This window comes from Falco cherrug, chromosome 8, assembly GCF_023634085.1.
Source record: "Falco cherrug isolate bFalChe1 chromosome 8, bFalChe1.pri, whole genome shotgun sequence".
Taxonomy (NCBI): domain Eukaryota; kingdom Metazoa; phylum Chordata; class Aves; order Falconiformes; family Falconidae; genus Falco; species Falco cherrug.
Genome location: NC_073704.1, coordinates 43,322,797 through 43,347,105, shown reverse-complemented (window position 1 = coordinate 43,347,105; position 24,309 = coordinate 43,322,797). Strand labels below are relative to the sequence as shown.

The following is a 24,309-nucleotide window of genomic DNA, read 5'->3' as shown; positions in this document are numbered from 1 at the left end:
AAGAAGTGGTATTCAAAAGGACAGAAGAACAGTCATGTTCACAGATTATGCTGAGATTATCTCACTAACCTAATCCTTCCCTCATCTTCACTATTAATTAAAAATCAGCTGCATGTAAAATGTACATGATACAGTTACATGGGGCTGTGAGCAGGAGCTGCTGAGTACTAATTCCAGTTTCTAGCACTGGCTCCTGTGTCTTTGAATGAGCACTTAGCAACAGCTGTCCCTTACCAAGCCATGGGTGGGTTACTTAGAAAATGAGTTTCCAAAACTCATATTGTTCTACCAAAAGTAAAGTAGAAACTTTTTCATGAGAAGTGTTTCTAACCCATGCGGTTTCTCATGCCACCTGGAAGTACTGCAACCTGTCATTAGTTAGAGATGGCTTTTAATCCAACAATGTCACCCTTTGTTATGAGTTCTATTAACCATGTGGGCTACTATTTTCAAAAGTGCTTTAGGCTGCAAATAAGCAGCTAGATTTTCAGAAGTGTTGGTTGTCAGCACCACCTGTGGAGCCTCAAGGGAAGTTTGGCATTTCTGGAAATTTAGCTGTTTACATAGATTCTGTAAAGTTGTATTTAGATACTCAACCTTTAGTCTTCTCTTTTGAAAAATGGTCCTTGGTAGAGCTGTATTTTCTCCTGAGGAACACCTACACACAAGCTACTTGAATGTCACATTCAGTTATTTGGCAGTACACTGTGGAAAATTACTGGCCTTGTACTGTTGAGCCAAATGTAGACCTAGATGTATTTTTGAGGGAATTAGTATTCTTTTCTCTGTTTAAAACATTTCTATTACTCATAATGAGTCAAACCCTGGCCCCATTCAGAGAGTGGTGCATAAATGGGTTGTGAGCGCAAAGAAGCTTCTGAGGGAACACTTCCCAAAGCCGCTGTGCACCTGCCTTTTCCCAAGGGAACCAGCATTCACTTCCCACCTGGACACCACCGCTGTGGTTACTACCTATATTGTCCCAGCCTGACTCATGCTGTTTCCATGTCTTCTGTTTTCACTCCTCTTAGTTGCTCACCTCCTGTCTCGCAGATGCTCATGTCACTGCTTCGAAAGAGCTGCATGTTGAGAAAAAGAACAATACGTCCTCTAATATAGAAGTGACACAGGGCACAGCATGCATCTCCTCTGGCCTGAAATCTTTCCCTGCTGCCTCCACAGCTGCAGGCAGTGGTTCAGCCAGCCTTGGGGTCTTGTTACCATCACAAGAACATGTTTTGTCATTGTCCTTGCACAGACCTTTGGTGTCTGCATCACCTAGACTGGGAAGGAAACCTCTGAGGTTCGCCTGCTGGTATGTGCTGTGGGTTGTTAAAGTCCACGGGGCTCCATGTCCATCTGCAGCAGAGCTGTGCGTGGTGGTGTTGCCTGGGAAAACACACACAGTCTAGCGTAGCTCTAAGTGCAGAATGACGTTCCTGGGTAGGTAAGAATGTACTGCAGGGCAGCCCTGAGCTGATTGCACAGGGACACATAATAGCTGATAAAATCTGAAGTCTTTGGGAACAAAGTTAATGTTTCAGACAGGGTTTGACAAACGAGCACTTACAGAATGTTTTCACCAGGCCTGAGCTGCTGATGTCATAGGACTCGCCTTTCTCACTGCTACTGACTGCTCTGTCATCGTGCCACTGTCTTGAGGAAAAATAGAGCATCACAGGGAAGCCCTGTATCTCAGGACTGCAGTCAGGAAGGGTTGCAGCGCATCAGAAGGTCAATATTACTTGGGAATTTCTGATGTGGTTGGTTTGCTCAGAGTTGTTCAGGCTTGTTTAAAATGTATGTTTTCATGTCCTTAATTCATCGTGTAATAATGTAAGTGTCCTGTTGATAGTAATTAGATGTAACTGTTCTGGAAATTTACTTCATTATCCCCCTTGGAAACCCATGCCTTTTCAGGAGCTTCCAGTGATGTTTACTTAGCACAACTAGCATGGCGACTGTTGTTCAACCCAGAACAAGCAAAATAGGGGTGTTGATATCACGGTACACTTAACATAGCCTATGGTGGTGTGAAAGTTGCCCACAGTCCAATTCTTGTTGTTGAGTGCTTTTCCTTCAGGTTTCATGTCCTTTGGAGGTCTCCAAGGACAGAAATGGGAGACCTGGTTACCCAGGATGTGAGGAAGGCTGAGGTACTCAATGACATTTTTTGCCTCCGTCTTCACTGACAAGTGCTCCAGCCACACCACCCAAGTCACAGAAGGCGATGGCAGGGACTGCGAGAATGAAGAGCTGCCTGCTGTAGCAGATCAGGTTTGAGACCATCTAAGGGACCTAAAGTTGCACAAGTCCATGGGACCTGCAGGTCCCGAAGGAACTGGTGGATGATGTGGCTAGGCCACTATCTATATATTTGAGAAGTCGTGGCAGTCCAGTTAAGTTCCCACTAACTGGAAAAGGGGAAATATAACCCCTGTTTTTAAAGGGGGAAAAGTAACAGGCCAGTCAGTCTTACCTCTGTGCCCAAGCAACACCAGGGAGCAGACCCTCCTGGCAACTATGCATAAGCACATGAAAATAAGGAGGTGGCTGGTGACAGCCAACACGGGCACATCATGCCTGACAAATCTGGAGGTCTTCTATGACTGTGTTTGGTTCAGAAGTTCAAATCAGACTTCTAATACTGGGTCCAGTTTTGAGCCCCTCACTACAAGAAGAACATTGAGGTGCTGGAGCACGTCCAGAGAAGCTGGGGCACGAGCCTGAGGGGGAGCAGCTGGGGGGGTTCAGCCTGGAGAGGAGGGGGCTCAGGGGGGCCCTGATCGCTCCCTACAGCTCCCTGGAAGGGGGCTGCAGCCAGGGGGGTCGGGCTCTGCTCCCAGGTAACAAGCGACAGGACTAGAGGGAACGGCCTCAAGTGCACCGGGGCAGGGTCAGACTGGGCACTGGGGAACATTTCTTCATGGAAAGGGTGGTCAGGCACTGGGACAGGCTGCCCAGGGGGTGGTGGGGTCAACGTCCCTGGGGGTATTTAAAAGATGCAGCGCTGAGGGACATGTTTACGGGTGGGCTTGGCAGTGCTGGGTTAATGGTTGGACTCCACGATCTAAAGGTCTTTTCCAACCTAGAAGGCTCTATGACGGGGTGACAGCGTTGGAGCATGAGGGGAGGCAAGGAAGCGGCGGCCGTTTGCCTGTGCAGGCTCCCCCTGCGGCCCCCGGACGCCGCGGGCCTGCTGGGCCTGGGGCAGCCGGAGACGCCCTCGCCCAGGGCAGCCGCACGGCGCAGCTGCCGCGCCTCAGGCCCGGCGGGGCGCGCTCCCGTTGCCGGGGTCGGGGAGCCGCCGGCCCTCTGCTCCCGACGGCGCACTCCCGGCTGCCGGGGCCGCGGCCCGGTGGCCACCCTGCCCCTGGGCCAGACAGCGGCGCTCCTGCCGGCCCTCGCTGTTGCGGGCCACGCTGCCCCGCAGGCCGGTGGCTGTTTGGGTCCTCGCTGCTCACTGCCTCACCCGCACGGTAACAGAAGGAAGCGGCCATGCGCCCCCTGAGCCCCCTCACGCTCCCTCACGCCGGGGCCGGCCCGCGGGCGGAAGTGACGCGGCGGGCCGGGAGTGACGGCTGCCGGCGGCCATTGGCGGGGCGGGGCGCTGCCGCCGCCGCCGCTGCCGCCGCCGCCCCCGCCGCGCCGTCCCCTTTGTCAGCGCTCCGCCGCCGCTCGGCGCTGCCGCGGGCATGCGGGCGGGCCGCGGGCAGGGCGAGCGCCGGGCCTAGGCCCCCGCCGCCCATGGCTAGCCCGCCGCGGCGGCCCTAGCGCGACCGCCGCCGCCGCGATGAGGAGGTGAGCGGGGCCGGGCCGGGGGGCTGCGGGCGGAGCCGCCTCAGCCGCGCCGCTGACCGGCCGAGGGGGGGCCGTGGGGCTGGGGGCCGGCCGGTGGAGCTGGGGGCCGTCACGGGCGCTCCGGGCGGACGCTGGGGGGCCTCGGTCGCCACCCCCCTTCCCGCTGCAGGCCCGGCCGGCCGCCCCTGGCCGCGGAGCGCCGCGGGACGCAGGCGGGACTGTTCCTGCGGGCTGCTGGGGGGCTCGCACCCTGCCCGGGGGGCTTCGGGAGCGAGCGGCTGTCCCGCGGAAGGGAAGGCGGGGGGCGCGGCGTTCCTCAGCAGCGGGTCTCGCCGCATCACCCGCACGGAGTTGTGCCTGGACTGCAGGGAGAGACACAAAGGATTTTGGTCTCTGTGGCTGTGGCAGAACACGCCTGTAGTGGTTAGCGGTGTTGCTCTGGGCTCCGGTAAACCGGGCTGCCGTGCCTGCGGAGCGGGGCAGCGGTCTGGGGCCCGTTTCCTTTCCTTTTCCAAACCTACGTGAACTTACCCAAATCGGAGGTGCAGAGTTGTGCTACATCGGAACGAGCCCTGTAAGCGTGGCCGTGCCGGCGTCGTTAATGTCAACGTGCTGAAGGTCCCTGGTCTGATAGGAAGGAGAAGGTTGCAGGTCTCTTGTGCATATTAGTCTGTTAAAGGCACTTCTACCTTGCACAGTGAGGCAGCAGGGGTTCCAGTCGGCTGACTTATTTATAGCCATGCAGCTTTGAATTTTAGGAGGAAACAAAGGGGATGGTGGGACTCTTGCCTAAACTCCTGTCAAGACTTTTGCTGGTGATGGAGGACGGGTCTCTAGAAGCAGGCAGTCATCCTTTCAGCCTGCTCAGATCTGTGTATTAACCTCAAGGCTTTTAAAACCACATGCTGGTCTGTGAAATCTGGGACATGAATATAGTTGGAGAAGCTGCCTGGGCAGTCTTTCCAACTGTGTTTGTCTATGAAAATGTGTTAAAATAACTAATTTCTGGCAGCACTTTTACAGCAAACTGGGGCTAAACCACTTTATTCTCACGAAATTGAGAGACACACTTGTCCTCAGCAGGTTTTGAAAGAGTAGAGGTTTATGTAGGTGTGCTGGAGGGACTAATTCATTGAAGCTGTGTTACTGGTGGCATCCTGATGTGGAAACTTTCAGTTTCTGTACTGAGCTGCAGACCTGGCACTTTTGTGTAAAAACACTTTTCAGAAATGATGCATTGAGCATTCAGAAGAAAACAGGCTCTTTCCTCAGATCTCATGGTTTTATGATAAGCATTGAAGCTCATCTGTCAAGGATCCCAGCCTTTCGTTTAAGAACACTCCTATGGTTGTAGCACTTTGCCGTGGGCAGTGACAGGTCTATTTTTAAATCTTCAGTTTTCTTTTGTTTCCTGTAATAGGATCTTTGCTGTGATCCTTACACTTCATCTTCAGAGAAACAGTAGTGACCTGGAATGCAGCAGCTACTTTGTAAATACTCCCCAGGTTCTGTCCTTGAAGGTCAAATACTGTTTGAAGAGTCCTGGGTTGCCTTGCAATTGAAATCAGTGAAACCTGGAATCCTGGATGTGGAAAGCTCTCAAGTGCGCGTCTGGTTCCTTTGATGACCATAATTTCTCTTTTTGGAGGAGGTGTTGCAGTTCTGTTCTAGGGGAACAAAAAGTTCCTGTATGCACTGTGCTCTCCCTCGGAGGTGTTAAGTGCGTGCAATGTTTTGAGAGGTTTGCCTTCCATCTCGGTATTTTGTTTGCTGGGATAAGATCTGCATTCCTTTGCTTAGTTGCAGGGGTGCTGCTCCTTGCCTGATGGCACAGGACTTGGGAGTAGTTACTGCTTGCAAATCTTTGCTTATTTGTCTTCTCAAACTGTAATGACAGGTGTGTGTCATTTGGTCTGCTTATGTCTCCATTTCAGGACTAAGGCTTGTTGCTGTGACTTGGATTACCCCTCAACCATTTCAGTTTGTAAATAATCAGCTTTTACAGGCCTAAATCATCGTTAGGCCAAAACTATAGAAGGGCAGGCTGTTATTTAAATGAAAGAGCCTGAGGGAAGAAAACTGTTACATATTTTTAGTTTTAAGTCTTATAATGTATTTCAAAGTTGCAAGCTCAGAAAGGGAAATCCTACTGACCTGGCGCTGATGATGTTTCCAGACTCCTGGGCAACAGTCTCTGTATAAATTCCTTTGCACAGTAAGTAAAATGAGTTGCTAACTCATTTTCTGATGACTTATTTTTATATGTACCTTAGGAAACTGGAAGTATTTTGGTTGTGTAGCTGTTGAGGTTCTTACTTAAATATTTATACTCTTCGTAGAAAATACGATGGCTGCCTTAGTTCCAAAAGTATCTGTGAAGACGTGAAGGGTTCAGCCTTATCATCTGTGGACTTAACTCATGAAGTAACGTTGGCCATATTATGTTCTGGGAGCTTACAATTTAACTAACTTTGGGATGTGAGATTTTTTTTTTTTATGCCTTACTAGTTGGATATTTGATATATGTTAATACAGAAGTGTAAGCAATCATAAGTATATTAAGTTGGTTGCATTTTTTTCTGCTGAGGTGACCTGCTAAAGCTCACCTCTAACACTATTTAGAAAGATTCTTCCGCAGGAGAATGTGAATGTGTTGAGGAGCTGAGGTGAAAGGGGAGGGCTAAAAATAGCCATTTCCTGTAGAACTTATCTATTTTTGAGGCTAGCTCTCCAAATGAAATTTGTCATCCCAAGCCTATGGAAAAGATTTCTTTTCCTGTGTTCCTTTTCACAGGCTGCGTTGTACGTGTCCGCAGCCTGACAGCGGTCAGTAAGTTCCATTGCAGTTGTAAGGGAACACAAAGGGATTGGTGGCCAGGGCTGGGGGAGATGGAAGGGCATGTGGCAGTGTAACTCGACATGGGATCCTTTGCCTGTCTGCAGTCTGCGGCCAGGAGGGAAGGATTTGAGGCTTGCATCGTCTTGCCAAAACTGCGAGACACAGCAACAGCAGAGGCATCCAATAGCTCATTTGGGAGGGATGCAAATGAGTCTGGGAGAGGGATAAAAATCATTTAGAGGAATCTCGCCGCAAGCCCCCCCCCCCCCCCGCCTCTGTCCTAGCATTGCTCTTTCACAAGCTGCATGCTTCTTGGGAAAGAACACAGTGGGCTTCAGCAGCGAAAAAGCTCTTGAGGTAGGAAGAGAACATAGGTGGGGGAACGAACACCAGTGGGGTGTTGTGGGTGGGTTGTTTGGTTTTTTTATTGTTTTTTTTCTTTCAGTTTTTTTGACCAGCTGGTACTCTGAAGTCATGCTTAAACTTAATGAAAGCCTGATGCTAAAATAGGATCTAGGGACAGCCGTTGTAAAATGATTAGGCAACCTTTTAGCCCCCTCATTCCTGACCAAAAAAAAACCACACCAAAAAACCCCAACAAAAACCCCCACCAAAGCCAAAGTTGCTTGAATTCACTTGCATTCTTAGGTATTTGAACTCTGAAATGGGCATCTCATTATCAGTTCTTGTATCTTTTATCTCCTGTGTATAAATAGGTTAAAATCTTAGTCTGCTCACCTGTGCAGCTATATAGAGCTACAGATTACTGTGGTGGTGTTGAATGCAGTAGTTTTCCAACTGATAATTGCTGGCTTCCAGCCTCTCTGTGTTTGAGAATTCATGGAGATCCATTGGGGTGGATTGCAGGCCTTGATGAGGGTATGCTCATGTATTAGGAGATAGCTTATTTGTTTTGAGTCTTGAGGGTGGTCAAGACTGACGCAGTTTTAGAGCATGTAAGTTAAAAGGTAACCATCACTGTCTAAAAAAAGCACCTTTTAAATCCTGCTGTAGACAAGTTCAGTGACTACCCATTAACAATGAAAGTCACATCTTTTACATATCTGTAAAATAAGGAATGATGGTATTTCTAAGCAGTGTTGGAAAGCTGAATTCATGTAAGTTTACAAAGTGTTACGGGATCGTTAATTTAAAAAATGCTATTGAGTATGAAATGTGTATGGAATTCTATGGAAATGCTTTCAAGAAATTCCTTTTTTCTTCACTGTGTTTGCAGCCAAAACACAGTTTTAGACTAATGCTTTCAAAAACATAGCTGCATAGTCAAATAGCAATAAGTAGCTGTGATGAAATAGTGTCTTTGTTATACTGGACCATGAGTATGCACATGACCCAGTTTCATCTGATGGGTAGTATGTTCCTTAAAAATACGGTCTTTTGCCCTTACGTGTATACAACTCAGTGTTCACAGGTTCTATTCCAAAGTGATCTGCAGTTGTAAGTCTTGCTGGTATTCAGTACATGCTCTCAAAGTTTTACTCTCATAACAAGATCTGTGGTGAACTAACTATGATTATAACATAGCATTGAATCTAGCCTTTGACATTAATTCTGTGGGATCCTAATAATTTTTTTGGAAGAAACATCAAGAGTGTGCTGATATTCCTAATGAAGTAAGTACGTTAGTGCTTATTTATGTGAAAGAAAGAGGTAATGTATTTTAGTAATTTGGTGATGTTCTTTGCTAGCAGTTTGGATGCTGACTTTCTTCTGGAAGGCCAGAACTGACCTTATGATTCATCTGCAGGTGAATAGTCAACATCAGGTGCTGGCTGGATCACAGTCTTTGCCAGTTATTATGCGGTCCCATCTTTAAAAAGGGTTCTTTTGATCTGCTCTTTCATTTCATGCTGAATTCATCCTGGCTGCTGGAACTCCACCTTGTTTGCTGAACCAGTACTGGCCACGAGCGTTGCTTTGTGGCCTGGTGGCTGTGCCTGGCAGGCTGGGCAGTGTGTTGGATCCCAGGGCCTGTTGGACACAGGATTCTGCCCAGTTCTGGTTAGAACATGTTTTGCATACTTTATGCTCGGAAATTAGCGTGCCACCAGCTCTTAAACACCTCCAAAGCCCCCGAGATCAATGTCCCTCAAGTGATCATGCTCTATTCTGTTTAAGTACGAAGGCAGCACAAGTCTCTAAGCAATTAGGGTAACTCCTTGTCCTTCAGATCTGCAGTTTCTTTATGCTCAGGACCTGTTGTTTTAGTTTTACGTGGGGTTGGATCAGTCTTGTTCTGCAAAGCTTTGTGAGATGGTGTAGATGCAGTGTGTCTAGATAAACTGACTTTTTTGCTGAGGAAAGAAATGTTTGTTAGGAAATATTATAGAGGTCTTAAAGTAATAACTGCAGTGAGAGTAAATGGGAAGTGATGATTTTGCATTATTTCTTATGTAAGAAATAAGGAATGCCATGTGTAGTCAATAGTCAGCAGTTTCAAAATTGTAGGTTTTGTGTGTGTCTTAAGTTATAGAATGACTGCAGTGGGACATTCAAGAGACTTTATTTTTTTTTTAAGAAGGAAGTTGCATATGTTTGTAGGCCTGTGGATGGACCATTAAATGCAGTGATCCAGGTGCAGTTTGGGGTTTGGGAATTTACCTTTGATGGGAAAGGATAGGGTTGGGGCAGGCAGAGTAGCGTGGAAGAATGACCTTTGCATGCTGTGTCCTTACACTTCTTTCTAAGTATCTGCTACTAGCCTCTTCTGGAGTCAGCAGATTATTGTTGAGTTAGGTGTACATTTTGTTGTTCGTTCTCCTGTTGACCTGAAAAATGGTTGCCTGTGGCCAGAAGTAATTTTTGTCAGTGCATCTCCCCTTTTTGAAATGCTCCTGGAGGTTTCAAATCATGTTACTGTTCGCTACCTGCAGTGCTTCTGAAAAGATGCATATGTAAGTGTCTGTAGCTTGTTATAAATTAATTCAAGTCTGGTTTAGGAAAAGGAGGGCTGTGGCTTCATTAGGAAAAGCTTATTAAAACGGAAGACCTCCAGTTTGGTGACAGTGCAGGGCAGATGTTGGACCCTTCATTTGCCCTGTCTGGAATAAACAAAAGATGGAGGTAGGAGATGGTGGAGGGGAACACCAGTGGCTATTATCTAGGCCTTTTTATAGAAGAGGAGATGATGCTGCAGTTCTTAACCTTCTGTCCTAAGTACCTGGAACACTCCTCCTTGGCATGCTGAAGCCACGACCATCCTCTGTTGAATGGAAGGACCTCTTCCTCGTCTTGCAGAGCAGTTGTAACTAGCTGTGCTCACTGGAGGTCAGGCATTTCTTGTTCTGACTATAACCCTTACTTCTCTGCTAATAAGCTGCAGAAGAGAGGCCAACAAACACCTCTTCTAATTGCAGGTCTGCTGTTTGTCTGGCAAGTATCCTGCAACAGTAGGAGCAGGTTGGCAGCTTCTCGACAGCTGCCTTTGGCTGGGTGGATAGCTTGGAGGCTAGAAGCGGCTTCCTTTTGAAGTCCTGCAAGTTGCTGATCTCTGCTTTCATGAGTCGGTGTGCCTCAGCAGGCCCCTCCAACCTTCCTCTGAATGGCCTGGGGTTCCTGGCTGGGCAGTTCTAGGCAGTTGGTGCTGTGGTTGTGCAAGCCTTTTCGCTGGCTACTAATGCCAGGGAAGTAAGTAGTCATGCTTGTCCCTCTCCATGGGTTGTTTTTTCTCCTGTTCTGGCATCTCTATGGCCATGTGGTGAACTGGATAAGGCATTAATTTGGTTAAAACTTTGTCTTTGCCAGATTAGTCCCAACTTGGATTAATTCCTGGTTATTTTGGGTTTTTTGTGCTGGTGCTAAGGAGGGATCTCTAAGGGTATGAGTGGCTGGGCAGATGTGGAGGACTGTGTGTGCTAACTTTATGTGTTTGTGAAAACCATTGCCTTACTTATGTGCCGTGTGGGTGTGTTGAGTTTGCCAGCTGTGACCAAGGCTGCATGGCCCAGTTTGTCAGTCCCAGAGCAGAGCTGGTGTGATCCACTCCCCTGGAAGAGTTCCTGCAGGTGTCTTTGCCACTTGCTTGTTCTTGGCCCAGGGTATTAAAATGGGGTGTGCTTGCACACACATATTTTGGAAGTTCTGCATGCCATGGCTTTTGGGCCACAGCTCTTAATGCCTGCCTGCCCTTCCTTCTTGTAAGGATTGTGACTAGCATGGAAGCCAGCCCATCCTCTGTGAGACACTGCGCATGATGGCAGATCTGCCTGCATTACTCATCCCTTTAGGGGTGGATAATTTCCTACGATGTCAGTTGGTATTGAATTGCAGGTAGAAGAGATCTAAATCTCCCTAGGAACAAATGTAAAATTAAACAAAATGCATGTTTGTATTAGTCAGCCTAAAACAGACGGTGCTATTTAGGGCTCTCTGCTGCAATAAAGTTGTCTCCTGTGTTTGTGTGGGTGGACTGCAACAATTAAGTCATTTTAAAGCTGCATCTTAAAAGAGAAAATAAAATGAAAAGATAATGGTTTGGTTTAAGAGAATAAATTAATTGTATCTTGTTACGCTGGAGAAAAGATAGATGGTACCTTGCAGGCTGTTTATTGTTGATAAAAAATCAGGTCCATGTTGGATGTTGAAACTCTTCTTGACTTCATAAGGAGTAATATTTTTTTGGTTTTTATCAGTTAAATAACACTCTTTACTGGTGCTCAAGTGTAACTGCCTGTTGAAGCTGCAGTTCTGTGTAGCAGCCTGCTAAAACATCGATTTTTGACTTGTATGGGCTGGATAAATCCCAGGCTATAGGATGATTTGGCAGTGGATTTTATGTGGCAGTCAATCCTGTAGTAATATAATGTGTGTGACGACTTATATTCTGTTGTCAGAATAAAAAGATATACCACCTGTAGTGCACTACTCTGAGTATTAAACCGGCTAATTTATATCCACTTAGGAATGGAATTAAAATAAGCTGTGCATTTTAAAAACTATTTTCACTTTGGCTTTTAAATACTGGCTCAGGTTAAGCGATAATAGAAAGTGTTTTAGATGGACTCCTAGCTCATGAAAAAGTGCTGATGCTAGTGAATAAAAAAAATTGAGGGGGTGCTTTTGGTGATTGTGATTACACTAGAAAAATAAATATTTGGAAAGCTTAGGCTGAAATTCTTTTTTGGACATTAATTTTTACTTACTGGGCATTGATCTAAGTAATTTTTATTCCACTTGACCTGTAGTTTTCGAACAAATTGTAAAACCTGTGTGCATCCTGAGTCTAAATGAAATGATGATGATGATAAAAATATGCTTGCATGTCAGTTTTCACTCTGCCTGCTTTTCATCTTGAGGGTAACTAGGTGTAAATGTGGTGTGGGACCATCTCTGCTTATCTTGATTCAGGAGCTGTCCTCACTGAAAGAGTTTGTGTAGGGCCTTACGTTGATGCAGTTATTCCTCTTTCTCAAGCAGAATGCTTTTGCTGCGGTTTAGAAGCCCTTTCTGTTAAGACTAGCTAACCAAACACAAGTCAGTGTAAGAGCAGACATACGTCTTTACTTTTGTGGTTGTGATGAAGGTTAAATCATTTGAGTGTTGGCTGTCCGCCAGTAGCTTTGCATAATTTGAACCTTTCTCTGTCCAGAAAGAAACATGCAAGTTATTTCAAGTCACTGGGATAGAAGAAAAACCTCCACCTAAAAGATTGCAAAGAAACATGAGATGTTACCCCTACCTCCAAATTCCTGCATGTGCAGCACCAGTAAAGAAAGGCACAGCTTGGAGTGGGGCTGGCAGCTTCCTATTTTTTGAATATGTCGTAACTTGGTCTTTCCTCCATGTCTGTTCTCCTGGATCCTGCCCCTTGGCTTTTGTTGTCAGCACTGTGTGCTTCTTGAAAATTCTTGACCAATTCCTTGCCTCTGCTTTTACTATCTCTCTTAACCTCACATTAGTTGATATTCAATTACGCCTCTACAAATGTGCCAGAAAGACACTTGTGTGTGTGTTTGTGGACCCGGCATGTTTGCATCAACCTTGAGTCGAGAATAATCTAAATGAGTAACATGTTCCAACTTGCCTAAACAATAGCGTGTTTTTTTCTGTCTTTGTGTAGGCATTTTACACATTTGTAAGACTCATGTCCATACCTATGAAGCAAACTTGTGCATAATTGTTCTGCAAAACCTGTTCTAAAATCTGAAGTTATTTGGACCCTTCCCTCCATACACGTTCCTTACCACACAAATAATATTTTGAAGAATGAGTGCATCAATATGACTGTTCCTAAATTATGGAAATAAACCCCTAAGCGCCATTAAAATACCATTTAAAAAAAATAAGGTATTTCCATACCTTGTGCAGGTGGCGTTTTTTTTAATGAGTGGAAAAGTCTCTGACTTAATCTTTTTAGTTGGGATTTGTTCCTGGATGTTGGTTAGATATTCAAATAAAACATTTATTGGACTCTCCTGTACAGCAGCGTCCAGGATTTTGAGGGAACTTTGTCTTGTTTCTTCATTAAGAAGGCCACAATGACATGCAGTTATGAGCCAGAAGAGCAAACTTGCTTTTAGAAGCTCCCGGTTTTCTTATGCAGTTACTGGAGTCTCTGGTGAGAAATCAGTGTTTCTGAGTTTGCATTGCAGTTTTATGCCTTCCTTAACAAAGGGTTTGCTAGGAGTAAAACTTGCTTTATTCCCAGTCTGGGGATTTGTAAAGCTTTGACGTGTAGACCAATTATAATTATGTTGGTTTAGTTCCCAAAGTGGATGCTCTTTATTCTAAAAGAGGCCCTACTGCATGCAAACAAGAGTACTGAAGGCCCTGAAATGTTAGCATTTGAATGGTTTTGGCTTAGCTTTAAAATAAATATCTACTGGATATGGAGCTCTGGGGAGTGGATTAAAGCAAATGGAAAAGGTGAATTAACTTGAAGTTGTTCTGCAAGGCTGGGTTAATAGAGCCACAGCACATCAACACAGTGGCAGATGAAGACAAAAGAAAGGGATTTTGAGAGCTTGTTTATATTTTGAGGCTATTCAGAAGTGAAGTAGATGCAATTCAGAGGCTACTGTCCCTCTGCACAGAGTCCTCTTGTCATTGTTGCTCTGCAGCATTGGTGCTTGTATGAGCTAAGGGAGTTTCCTGTGAGCACTGCACTGTTCCTGCAAGGAACAGTGAGAAACATTTCTGGGTATTTTCTGATGTAGGGAAGCCTTTAACTTGCAGCTTTTGAAAGACTGCAGCATTTCTCTCATGGTACTTGATGGTTCTTTTGACACCTGGTTGAAGTTACCAGCAGATTCCCGCTTCCAAGAGGAAGATACAAAGTTTTTCCTGGCTGTGATGGAAAATCTGGAAAGAGAAGCAAACGTGCTTCTTCACACATGGGTGTGATGACTGAAAGCAACACAGATTGATAAACCCCCCTTTTCTGGGGAGGGAAGGAGCCTAGCTCATAGCTTTTGACTGTCTTCTGGCAGGATTGCTGGCACCTGATAGTTTGGGGTGAGTGGAGAAGGCTTTTTTTTTTCTCCCCCCCCCCCCCCCCCCCCCCATTGCTACCTAGTTGAGAGTAGCACATGGTCCTTGCTCTAAAGAGTATTCTCTGTGCTCCTGAAAGATCCGTAACAGGATGGCTGCCTTTGTAGGATTGTGGGACTTCACAGCAGCTGGGGAAACTGGAGGATTTTGTGGAGAATGTGGGAGCGCAAAGGAGCCTCTTTCAACAAGCTTTGGAGGAGACCTGAGGGAATATTGGGCAAAGAGGACCACAGAATTTAGGTGTAGGTAACTGCCTGTATAAGTGAGACTGGAACCAGCTTGGAACTTGAAGAGCCATTGCAACCTGCTTTGCATAGGGTCTTCAGCTTAGAATTCAAATGCCTGCAAACTGGAGGTAGCCCTGGCACCAGGGTTGCAAGGTTTATAGGGTGAAGAACCCATGTGCTGGGGGTGAAGATCTCCCCTTCTGTCAGGCGAGTTCTGGAAAACTGAGATAGTTTGGCTCTTTTTAGATACAAGTAATTGGTTGGGGTAGAGGTGAGAGAGGGACACTCAGGCAGGCTTTATGAGACCCCTCTGTGTCGCCATGAGAGGGGTTAATGGCAGAATCCAGGCATTGGGCTGAGTATCCATAACAAAATAAGTTGCTGCTCATCAGCTGCTGATTGGTGCTGTTCAGCTCTGTGTGTACACATGGTGTTTCATGAATATGGGTAAAATAGGAGCTGAAAACATTTTACTGGAATGTCAGGTGGTGTGTTTTGGTGTTTACTGTGCAGTCACCATGTCCTAGTTGATGCACTAACTGGTATGCCACAGTACCACAGCACCATGGTGGCAAGTCAGAAGAAGTGTGATGGCGTTGGATTGCATGTTTGACTTAAGAACTGTTCAGGTAAGACAATCACAGTAGCACACGTAACATCTCATAGGGTGAGGACCATGGTTTTTAGCAACTGTTTGTTGATGGGAGGTGAGAGCAAACGGCTCCGCATGGTGTGAAGGCTGAAGGCCTGACAGTCTCCCTTGCGTGGACTGCACTGGCAGTGACCCTCTGCAGGGTGAACTTCAGGGTCCATCAAAGGAGTAGGGCTTGGTGAGCATCTGCTAAGTTCTTGCATGGTGGTTAAGTGTGCATAGAAGAAGTCTCTAAAATGCTGACCAATGGGAACATGAAGGAAAAGAAAAAACCACCCCAAAACAAAACCGCAAACAGAAGTGAACAATTAGCTGTAAATTGAAGTCTCTGAGGGTTTGGTGTGCCAGTAGTGTGAAAGGATATGAAATGTATTTTTTTCCCCTCAAAGTTCTGAAATGTTTTTCCAAATGTGTTAAGGCTTTTTTTGACATGATTGATCTTGATTCAGTCCCACAGGTGTGTTTGGTTGTAAGTGAAGTGGGGGATTCTTTTGAAAATGAGCATGTTGCAGTTGTAAAAGTTGGTGCATGAACATGTAGCATACCAAAAATGTGCCTGCTTATCCTTAGCCCTTGAAGGTGCTTTGGGAACAGTTCTACCAGTTTCTCTATAGCTCATCTTTTGGTGTTAATAGCCTTCCTGTAACAGGTGCATAAGTAACAGTTTATTTTTTAGGTTAATGTTTGTCATAGCTTTATGTTGAAGGTTTCCTTGTCCTTTGTGTTGTGCTCCAGGTGGATCTGCACAGAGATGGGGAAGTGCCGCAGGGTGGTTTTTGTGTGCTCCGTTGGCACTGCTAAACGTCCCAGTAGGATGAACAGTGTCCCAGATCCAGTTCATAATGGCACAGTAATTAAAAAATGAATGTTGGACAAGCCAGTAATGTCTGATTTAACACTCTCAATTTACACATCACAATTGTATGGAGAAAAGAGTCTGTTAAATGTGTTGGTTGACAGCTTGATGCAGCTTATTTTTTGTTTTACCCAAATTGTTCTTAGGATTACAGCCGATACACAGTTGTCTTTTGTTCTAAAAACTGAAGGAAAAAGTATAGTTTATCCAAAAAGATAATATATTAAAAATTATGCTCAAGAAGGCTGCGGTAGCTACTGTGTCAAGAATCAAACCAACACCAAAGGAAAGAAATTAGGCTTGTATAGCTAACCATGAGCTATAGCTTAGTATTAAAATGAGTTTCTCACATAATAAGAAAAAAGTACAGCAGGTTTTCTGCCATAGTATTGATCCATTTCTTGAGACACTGAGGAAATATTTAAGTATCTAAATATAATAGGAGATTCTGTGGGTTCTCTGATCTTGAAAGGCCACTTTTCTTATAAAACAAAGAACCTGCAAAAGTGTCTTCTCTGTTGCATGTAATTTAAAATGTTTAAATAAATTAACATAGTAAAGATTTTTCCCTGTAAAACATGCAAAAAAAATTAGCGTTTGATTTTACTTTGAATTGAGTTAGAAACTACAAAGCTAAAACTTGGACGTCTGGAAGAATTTGAGGAAATAATGAGACTTTAATCCCTCAGCTAACCCGCCCCTGAAGCACTACTGAGGCTGAGGTCCTGAAGGAATAGACTTCACCTTTGCTGTTGTGCGTTTAAAGTATAAAAGCTAAAATTAACCTAAATGGTTGAACTGTTTTGGGTTTAATTTAATCTGTATTTTTGTTTGCCTGTTCCTTTTCATAAAAGAACACAGTAAATACTAAATAAACTTTATTAAATGCTTGCCCCAGCTGTGTAATGAAGATGATATAAAGGTGACTAAATGTTCCCTCCCAGTCTAAGACATTTCAGAGGTTTCTAAAAAGTTCTTCAAATCTTCCACTTGAAGATGGTACACAGACTGACAGGTGCTGGCGGCTGAAGGGGATGGGTGCAGGCAGGTACGGCGGTGCTGATCCTGCTGCCTGGCTGGGCGCACAGCACCTCTGCCTGCACTCTGCAGGCTGGGAGCTGGGAAGTCAGCTGGGACTTCAGAAAGCAGACCCGCGTGTTTCCATCTGATCTATGAACTGAGAGGCAAAATGATCTTACAGCCCCACACCCCCGGGTCATCCAGACAAGGTCAACTAGCTGGTTTTTGGTTAATTTAGTTCAGTTACTGCAGGTACAGTGTCCTTTGTCTAATGAATGGGTTTTAATAGCAAAATGTTTTGAAAAATCTTTCTTGTATAATTAGCACAGTCAAGCTGTTGTAATCCTATTTTCCAGTTAAAAGTGGACTTCCGAAATATTCTACTTGTAAGAGTGAATAATCGAAATAAATGTATGGCTTTCTATTAATGATAACCTGGTGAACTATAAAAACTAGGAACCTAGTTTCCTTGATATTAAAGGTAGTGGCATGGAGCTGCTTTGGTTAAGCCTTGGTGAGTGAAATAAGCCAAATGCAATGTAAAGAGCTGTGACTTTACTGCTCTTTCATGTGAACTGCCCTTGTGCCCCCTTCCTTCCCATGCTCTGTGCTTCCCTCACAGCATGTTTGCTCTGTTTCTTTCTCACTGTCTGTTGTTCCACACACCTTTTGCATCTCTTCTGCCTGATTTCTTGATTGGGGTAAGCAAAAGATTAGCAGAAGTAACTTTGGGGGCTGGCCCTCCTCATTACTGTAAGCCAGCACAGCATGCTCTCAACAGCAGTCAAAAAGTCATCATCTTCCCTTCCATCCCCTGTTATAACAAGGCTGCCTTTCTCCCTGGGGAATGGTCTTGGTCTTTGAAGTTTGTGTTCAGTTAGTCTTAACAATATGTTTATTTGTATCCCACAATAATTAACCTTGCTTTAGAAAAGAACAAAAAAGTGCAAAATCGGATGTAAAATTGGTTAAAGTGTGACTCAACTGGGTAATTTAAATTGCCTTGATCGCCTTGCAAGTATTTAAATACATACCATAACCTGAAATGAATATTCTACCTATGCAAATGTAAAATGCTGTTTTAAAAATTTCAGAAAACCAGGTAAAATACTAAATGGTGGAGGGGTTTTTTTGTTTGTTTGTTGTTTTTTTTTCCCCTTAAACCTCAAATTTTGCTTAGCTTTTCATTGAATCGTATGCTCCCACTATTTTGCATTTTTGTACTCCGCCCCCTCCCCACCCCAATAATATCCAAAGAAACTGTTACGTGCACCCACCCTGAGTACAGAGTTCCCTGTTCAAGTAAGGTGGTTGCAGCAAAAGGGTGAGCGTGTCTGTATTCAGGGGTGTTGGATATTCATTCTGTGGACTTGCCCAGCGTGAGCTGAGAAGGGTTGGGGGTATGATGTGCTATGAAATAACGTCACTGTAATTTTACACATTTCTAAGAATAAGATTTTGAATATGAGGAAGAAGAGAGCGTGAGGGGGATGAAGATGAATTGTTAAAGCAGTGTGGAAGGTCCAAAGAAACCTTTACCTTTCTATAGGAAAATTCCTCTAATACCAGTGTGGCATAACACAGCCCCTAAAGCTGCGGTGGAGATAACTGGAGCAAGTCTAGGAAGGATGGAAATACTCCGTATAGTGCTAGAGTAACTCTGTGCAGGGTTACTTGCCTGAAGCAGCTTGTGTAGACTGGCTGGATTTTCAGGTGGCCAGGGATTGTTTTCTCCTTGGGAGCAGTGCAGACCTGCAAAGATCCCCAGCTCATACAACCCTCCCCAGAACTGCTAGTTTAGCAACTCTGCCCCTAGGAAGTTTACCACAAAATTGTTTGGAAGCCGTTTGATTTCTTTGCAGCCCTGCTTGTGGGAACCTTGCTGTTTTTGGGCTTTGTACTGTGGCTCAGTCTGCCTGCACTGAGCTGGTGTTGCTGCTGGTGCTTGAGTCATAGTGTGATGGCAGTGCAGACTTGTGCACGGGTGATGACGGAGCTGTCTCTTACTCTTTCCTCCTTAGCTGGTGACAGGTGAGCTAAGGCTGCATTGATATGGTCAAATGCAGACCATCGAGCAGAGCTGTTGCTCAGAATTCTTGTTCCCAGCGGTTTGTAGACAAGAACTGTCTTATGCTCTCTGGCTTGCACGTGGTGCTAATATGAGATTGTCTACCTCTGGTCATACAGGTGTATAACAGTTGCAGGATTTTAAAGAAAGAAGATAGACTGTTGAGTGCAGCAGTGAGGTGTATAGCTTAATCACTGCTTGAGGAGAACTGGAAAGTAATGTACAGTCACAGGTCCACAAATACACAGCCTTCTGAACAGGTGCAGGTAAGAAGTCATCTTTTAGAAGGGCTGTTATTTAAAGATGTGTTGTTAGTAGTTACATTTCTTGCAGAACTGTTTTTATATCTGTGGATCAGTGTTAATTTGTGTCCAGCAACACTTGTCTTCATCAAAACTCAGGATGCTATGTTGCTGAACATATTTAGTGTCCTCACTAAAGATCACAGCTAACTAGCACCCTGGCTACACCCTTCAGAACCTGATAGGACAAAAAGGGAACAGAAGAGGTGTTGATCACAGCTAGCAAAAAGAAGTTTGAGATCATGCACTGCATTCAGTTATAATAGCTACTTCAAAAAAAAAAAAAAAGTGTGCAGGATGGAAGGAGCAGTTGGTCACCTCTTTTCTTAGCCTTTTGCTGCTGAGGTGCCCTGGATGAGATGGACCTGAGGCTCCAGATTCCTGTCAGCTATACAGCTGAGGGACAAAATATTTCAGGCACTGTTCATTATTGCCTCCCATAACTTCTTTCTTTGACTTAGCACAAGTTCAGTCTAATACTTTTGTAAGTAAGGTGATGATGTTTGAAAACTATCTGCTATGTAGTATGCTTGAAGTTCTGCTAGTGCAGAAGGTAGCCAGAAGAGAAGGTGGCCAGAAGGGGAGTGTGTGGACTGGAAGGTGAAGGATAGGGGAGATTCCAGAAAGCAGAGTGAAAATGATCACTTTGAATGACTTGGAGTGAGTGAAATTGATCATGGTGTTAATAAGGGAATAAATGAAGAGGAGAAATCTAAGTGCTTTCCTTAGATGATTTATGCCATGTAACATTTGTAGGTAGCTAAATTTCAGTTAATGCATCATCATGAACTGGGTACTAAGAAAATGCTGCTTTGCTCTTCTAATTCAGGAAAATTCTAGGCAGGGAGATTTTGTTTAATTGTATAAATGGCTCTTCAGAAAAACAAACCTGACCAACAAACTTCATGCAGTAGAGGTTCACTGGTTTGTTAGTTAAAACTCTGCAAGCCCCAGTCTCAGTTGTCTTTGCTCTGAGGAATCTGTGAGGAATGTTAGATCATAGTTTCTGAAAATTGTGAACAGGACAAGAAGGAAGTCCCTTCCAGCAGACAACAGTAAGACGGTTCAAGCCCGAAGTTCTAGCACAAATGAATGTAGTCTTATCCCTGTTCACGGTGGATGTTAAATAAACAAAAGGCAAATGACTGTTGCACAGATAGGTAGGGATGGCTTTTATATTTTTACTAGCTCAAATTGACTGAATAATACAAACTTACTTGACAATCCTGGGAGTTTTGGAGATGTTTTTAGTAATTTCTGTGTTTATTCAGCCAACTGACATAGAAAAATAATGTATTAAAAGCACTGATAAAGAATTAATTTATTTATCTCTAATCTGCTTGTTTGCTTGCTGGTGCTTAGCTCTATTTGGAGTGCTGGGCTGCCTGCAGTGTGGATTGGAGACCTGCCATGGCAGGGGCACTGGGGGGTGGGAGAGCCCTGCTGTTCGCAGCACTGGGTGTGCGGGGCAGCTATTGCAATGTCAGTGCTTCTGACTACTGTTGCTTTCAGTTAATCCTCCTTTTCAGAAAGGAAATAGCTAATAAGTTGTAGATGCCTTAGGAGTAGGTAACGGGTGCAAAGCAAAAATCTGCTAAAACAGTAGTAATTTCTGAAGTGTTGCATAGAGGTTTTTTGTATGTATTTAGTAGCAAATTACCATTTGAGTGTATGCTGTTGTTGCTTCTCCAAAGTTGGCTGAAGTTGGCATGAGATGTCTATTTGAAACTGTCATTGCTATGCGACTTTGTTAGAAGGGTTGTACAATGTAGTGGTTGGCACTCTCTTTCCACTTGCAACACGATGGATTATGTTCAACAGGAACTATTTTAATTGGTTTCCACTCTGTGTTATGTTAAAACTCTGCTGCTAGATGTAGAAACCCGTGACATATGTTTTGTTTGCTCCTGAAAACATACACTTTATTCTGCTTTGGTCATTCAAATTCATTTATGTGATTGTCAGCTGAAAAAAATACTGCATTTGGCAGCACTTCAGCAGCAAGACAGCTTCCTGTGGCCCAGGACTATAAACTGTATAATTTGGCCAGGGGGGGCTGTGAGTTACAGAAATGAAAATTCCTTCTCTGACAGCGTTCATTGCTTAGCACACAGCGGTGTGGCTGTTGGAAAGGGCCGGCACCGTGGGGAGGGTCGGGAGGCAGTGCTGGCTCGGGGCCCGCTGCGGCCAGGACCAAGGATGGGTTTTGCAGCTGGCCTGCGGTGCAGGCAGCACCAGCCGGGGCGGTGGGCGTTGCTGGTGGGCGGTGGTTGGAAAGCTGCTGCCAGTTGCCCAGCTCCTCTTTCCTGGAGCGCCCAGTTATGCCGAATGCGCCCCCGTGGCAGGGAGCTCCGAGTTGTGCTGGACGTCAGGTCTTTGCCAAGGTTAGGTGTGTTGTCTGCTGGGGGAGAAGGCAGGTGGGCAGGTGGGAGGGTATTTCTGTGGTGGTGAGCCTGAAGTTTGTAATTCTCTTCAATGTGATAGCTGGTTAGAAAATAACCAGTAGTCATAGCTTCTGTTAATTAACTACTAAGAGTTAAATAAATGTTGTTGGAAAAACTAGTCTGTGTTTATTTGGCACAGCTTTCTCCAGAAAAGGCTGGTGCTAGTTGGTACATGCTCGATTTCTGTGCATGTCTACAGCATGGGTTTACGTGGGTTTTTTTTCTCTGTATTGATTTTCATGATTCATTGAACATGATCTAAGCAAAAAGCATACTTAAATGACACCGGAGACAGCTGTCTGTTAAAGTGGGACATTTATGTATGCTGTAATGGCGCCAGGCTTTTTTTCCATTACTTTAACAAGTAACACACACCAGTAATATTTCTTTGTTTAATTTCCTTTTCTAGGTCACTGGTATGTCACCTTTGTTTTGTTTAAGAGCTATGGTAAATTCTTACTCTAGATTTTCATATCAGTTTTGTTCCTGTTATTTTTCTGATAATCCTTTTTGAGGTTCTTTTGAAGTGGAAAGTGCTTTATATTGTCTTCGGGAGTCTGTATGAGGGACTCTTTTCCCCCCCCCCCCCCTCTCCCCCCCCCCCCCCCCATCCCCAGTAGAGCTGTTTTGAAAGGTGCATGTGGGATGTTTGGATACAAGCAGAAATGTATAAAGCTCTGGAAGCTGGTGTGTAGCTTTTTCCAGTTTTAATCTATCCCTCTTCTTTGTATGGCTAGCTGAAGTTCCAGATGTTGTTTTGGCTTGGAGATAGTGAATAGGGGAAAAATAAGCATTCTTAATGTTACCAGAGTCAGACTGGCTGGTTCTGTGCTGACAGGAAAATGGAGAGATAAAACCTCCATTAGTGGTGCATGCGCTGCCTAAGTAGCCAATAAAACAATGCCGTCTTCACTGGAAATAAGTCCCAGATTGGCAATGATCAGTGCCAACTGCAAGAGGAGACAGCTGCAGAGGCTGAGAAGTATTAAAGTAAAACTAAACATTAATACTTGGGTAGCAGTGGGGTTTTGTTTGGGTGTGCAACACCCCACACCCCCCTTTTTTAGTTAAAAGTTAATTCTTAGCTCCCTTTTTCCTCCCACCCCCCAGACATACATCTAAAGAGTCCTGCTTGCCTACTTCCAGCAGCTGGCTGTGGGGGTGGGGGTGCAGAGCCAGGGTGAAGGGATGTCAGTGAAATGTCCGTTCAGGATCAGATGGCTTTATGGCTCTTAACTCCATCAGTTTTGTCTTGGAGCACCAGTGTGGTTTTTGAAGCTCGTTGCCCTGATGAGCTCCACTTATTACGAGTCGCAGAGTGGTTTGGGCATGCATGTGCTGGATTCCTTCTGGAGGAAACTAAGCTGCAAGCTCAGTTTCTTGTGTGTACCAAATGTGCTCCATCCTGGAACATGGGTGTAAAGGTCTCAGCCTCCTGGACAGCTTTGAGCCACATGTGGTGGCAGCAGCTTCCAGTAGAGGGACTGGGCTAAATCCACTCTGAAGTAAAACTGCTGAAATGCTTGTTAGCAGTATATATGGTGACCGCAAATGCAATTTCTGGAACTTGTCTATAGGTTATATGTATAATGGTCTATCCGTTTTCCATGTTATATTAATTATATAGATATGCTGTGTCCTGTGTCTCTTCCTGACCTGTTCTTCCTGTCATGTCATTTCTAAAATGTATGAGCAATTTATTTTTAAATGATTGCTGCAGTTGTGCTCGTTTCCTCAATTTTTCTTTTCTTTTTTTGCATGGTTAAGACTAGGAAATAACAGCTGCTGGTCAGTGGCCTGCTCCCCCTGTCATCTGTCCCTTCCAGCGTGGTGTAGTTGTCCTTCAGGGTGTTTTGACCTCTGTGAGCAGTTCTTGTAAGAACTCTTGGTTCACTTGCCTTGTTTAATACTATAAGGCTAAAAGTTAATAGTGCTGGCACTGATTCATCGAAGTTACAGAGGAGCCAAGCTTTTACAGCTCCTCAGGTACCAAAAGTCTTGTGTGTTTGCTGCTCAGAACTGGGATAAACTTCTCCATGTCACAGTTTGTGTAATTTATTGAAACAAGGGTTTGGCTTTGTGGGTGGTTGAGAGGGAACAGGTGTGTGTTGGTGTAACAGAGTAAGAGATACTTGGAGTGTGTAGAGTCTTGGCCAGTTGGACGTGCAAGCTAACATAGGCTAGGATTGTAATGATTTAACCCTTTTTCCCTTGTTTGCCACAGAGGTGGGAGTACATGTCTGGAGCTGGCTGGCTGACCAGCTGTGGTTGTGTAAGCATTGCCTGATGCCCCAGAAACACCATCCTTAGAAATCCTACAGGACTGGGCCTTAGGAAGAGCTTCAGAATAAACGGGCTGTTGCACATTTGCTGGAGGAAGATACAGAAGGAAAATCTGGGTGTAGGAGACTCCTCTGCCTACCTTTATGCTTCTCTGCATTCCTTTGCTTGGCTGCCTGGAGGCAGCAGTGGGGTGTCTTGCTCATGTGGTTCATGATTCAAGCCAAGCCCAGATGTTTTCATGCCTGGTCTGACCTATTTTCTGAGAATAATTTTGGATGCTTTAGTCCATTTTATTGTGGTTTCCATAC

The 24,309-nt window shown here is 44.9% G+C and overlaps 1 protein-coding gene across 2 annotated transcripts in view; it reads left to right on the top strand.

Annotated features, from left to right (window-relative positions):
- Positions 1-3,588: 3,588 nt before the first annotated feature.
- The window catches only part of ACVR1 (activin A receptor type 1), a 68,105-nt gene continuing 47,384 nt past the window's right edge, over positions 3,589-24,309 (top strand). Inside the window, exon 1 of one of the 2 annotated variants that reach the window (XM_055718359.1) lies at positions 3,589-3,801. In XM_055718359.1, coding sequence (XP_055574334.1) covers positions 3,794-3,801 — 8 coding nt within the window. In that variant the 5' untranslated portion in view covers positions 3,589-3,793. The remainder of the gene's footprint in view (positions 3,802-24,309) is intronic. The other variant, XM_055718358.1, reaches the window with a different exon arrangement.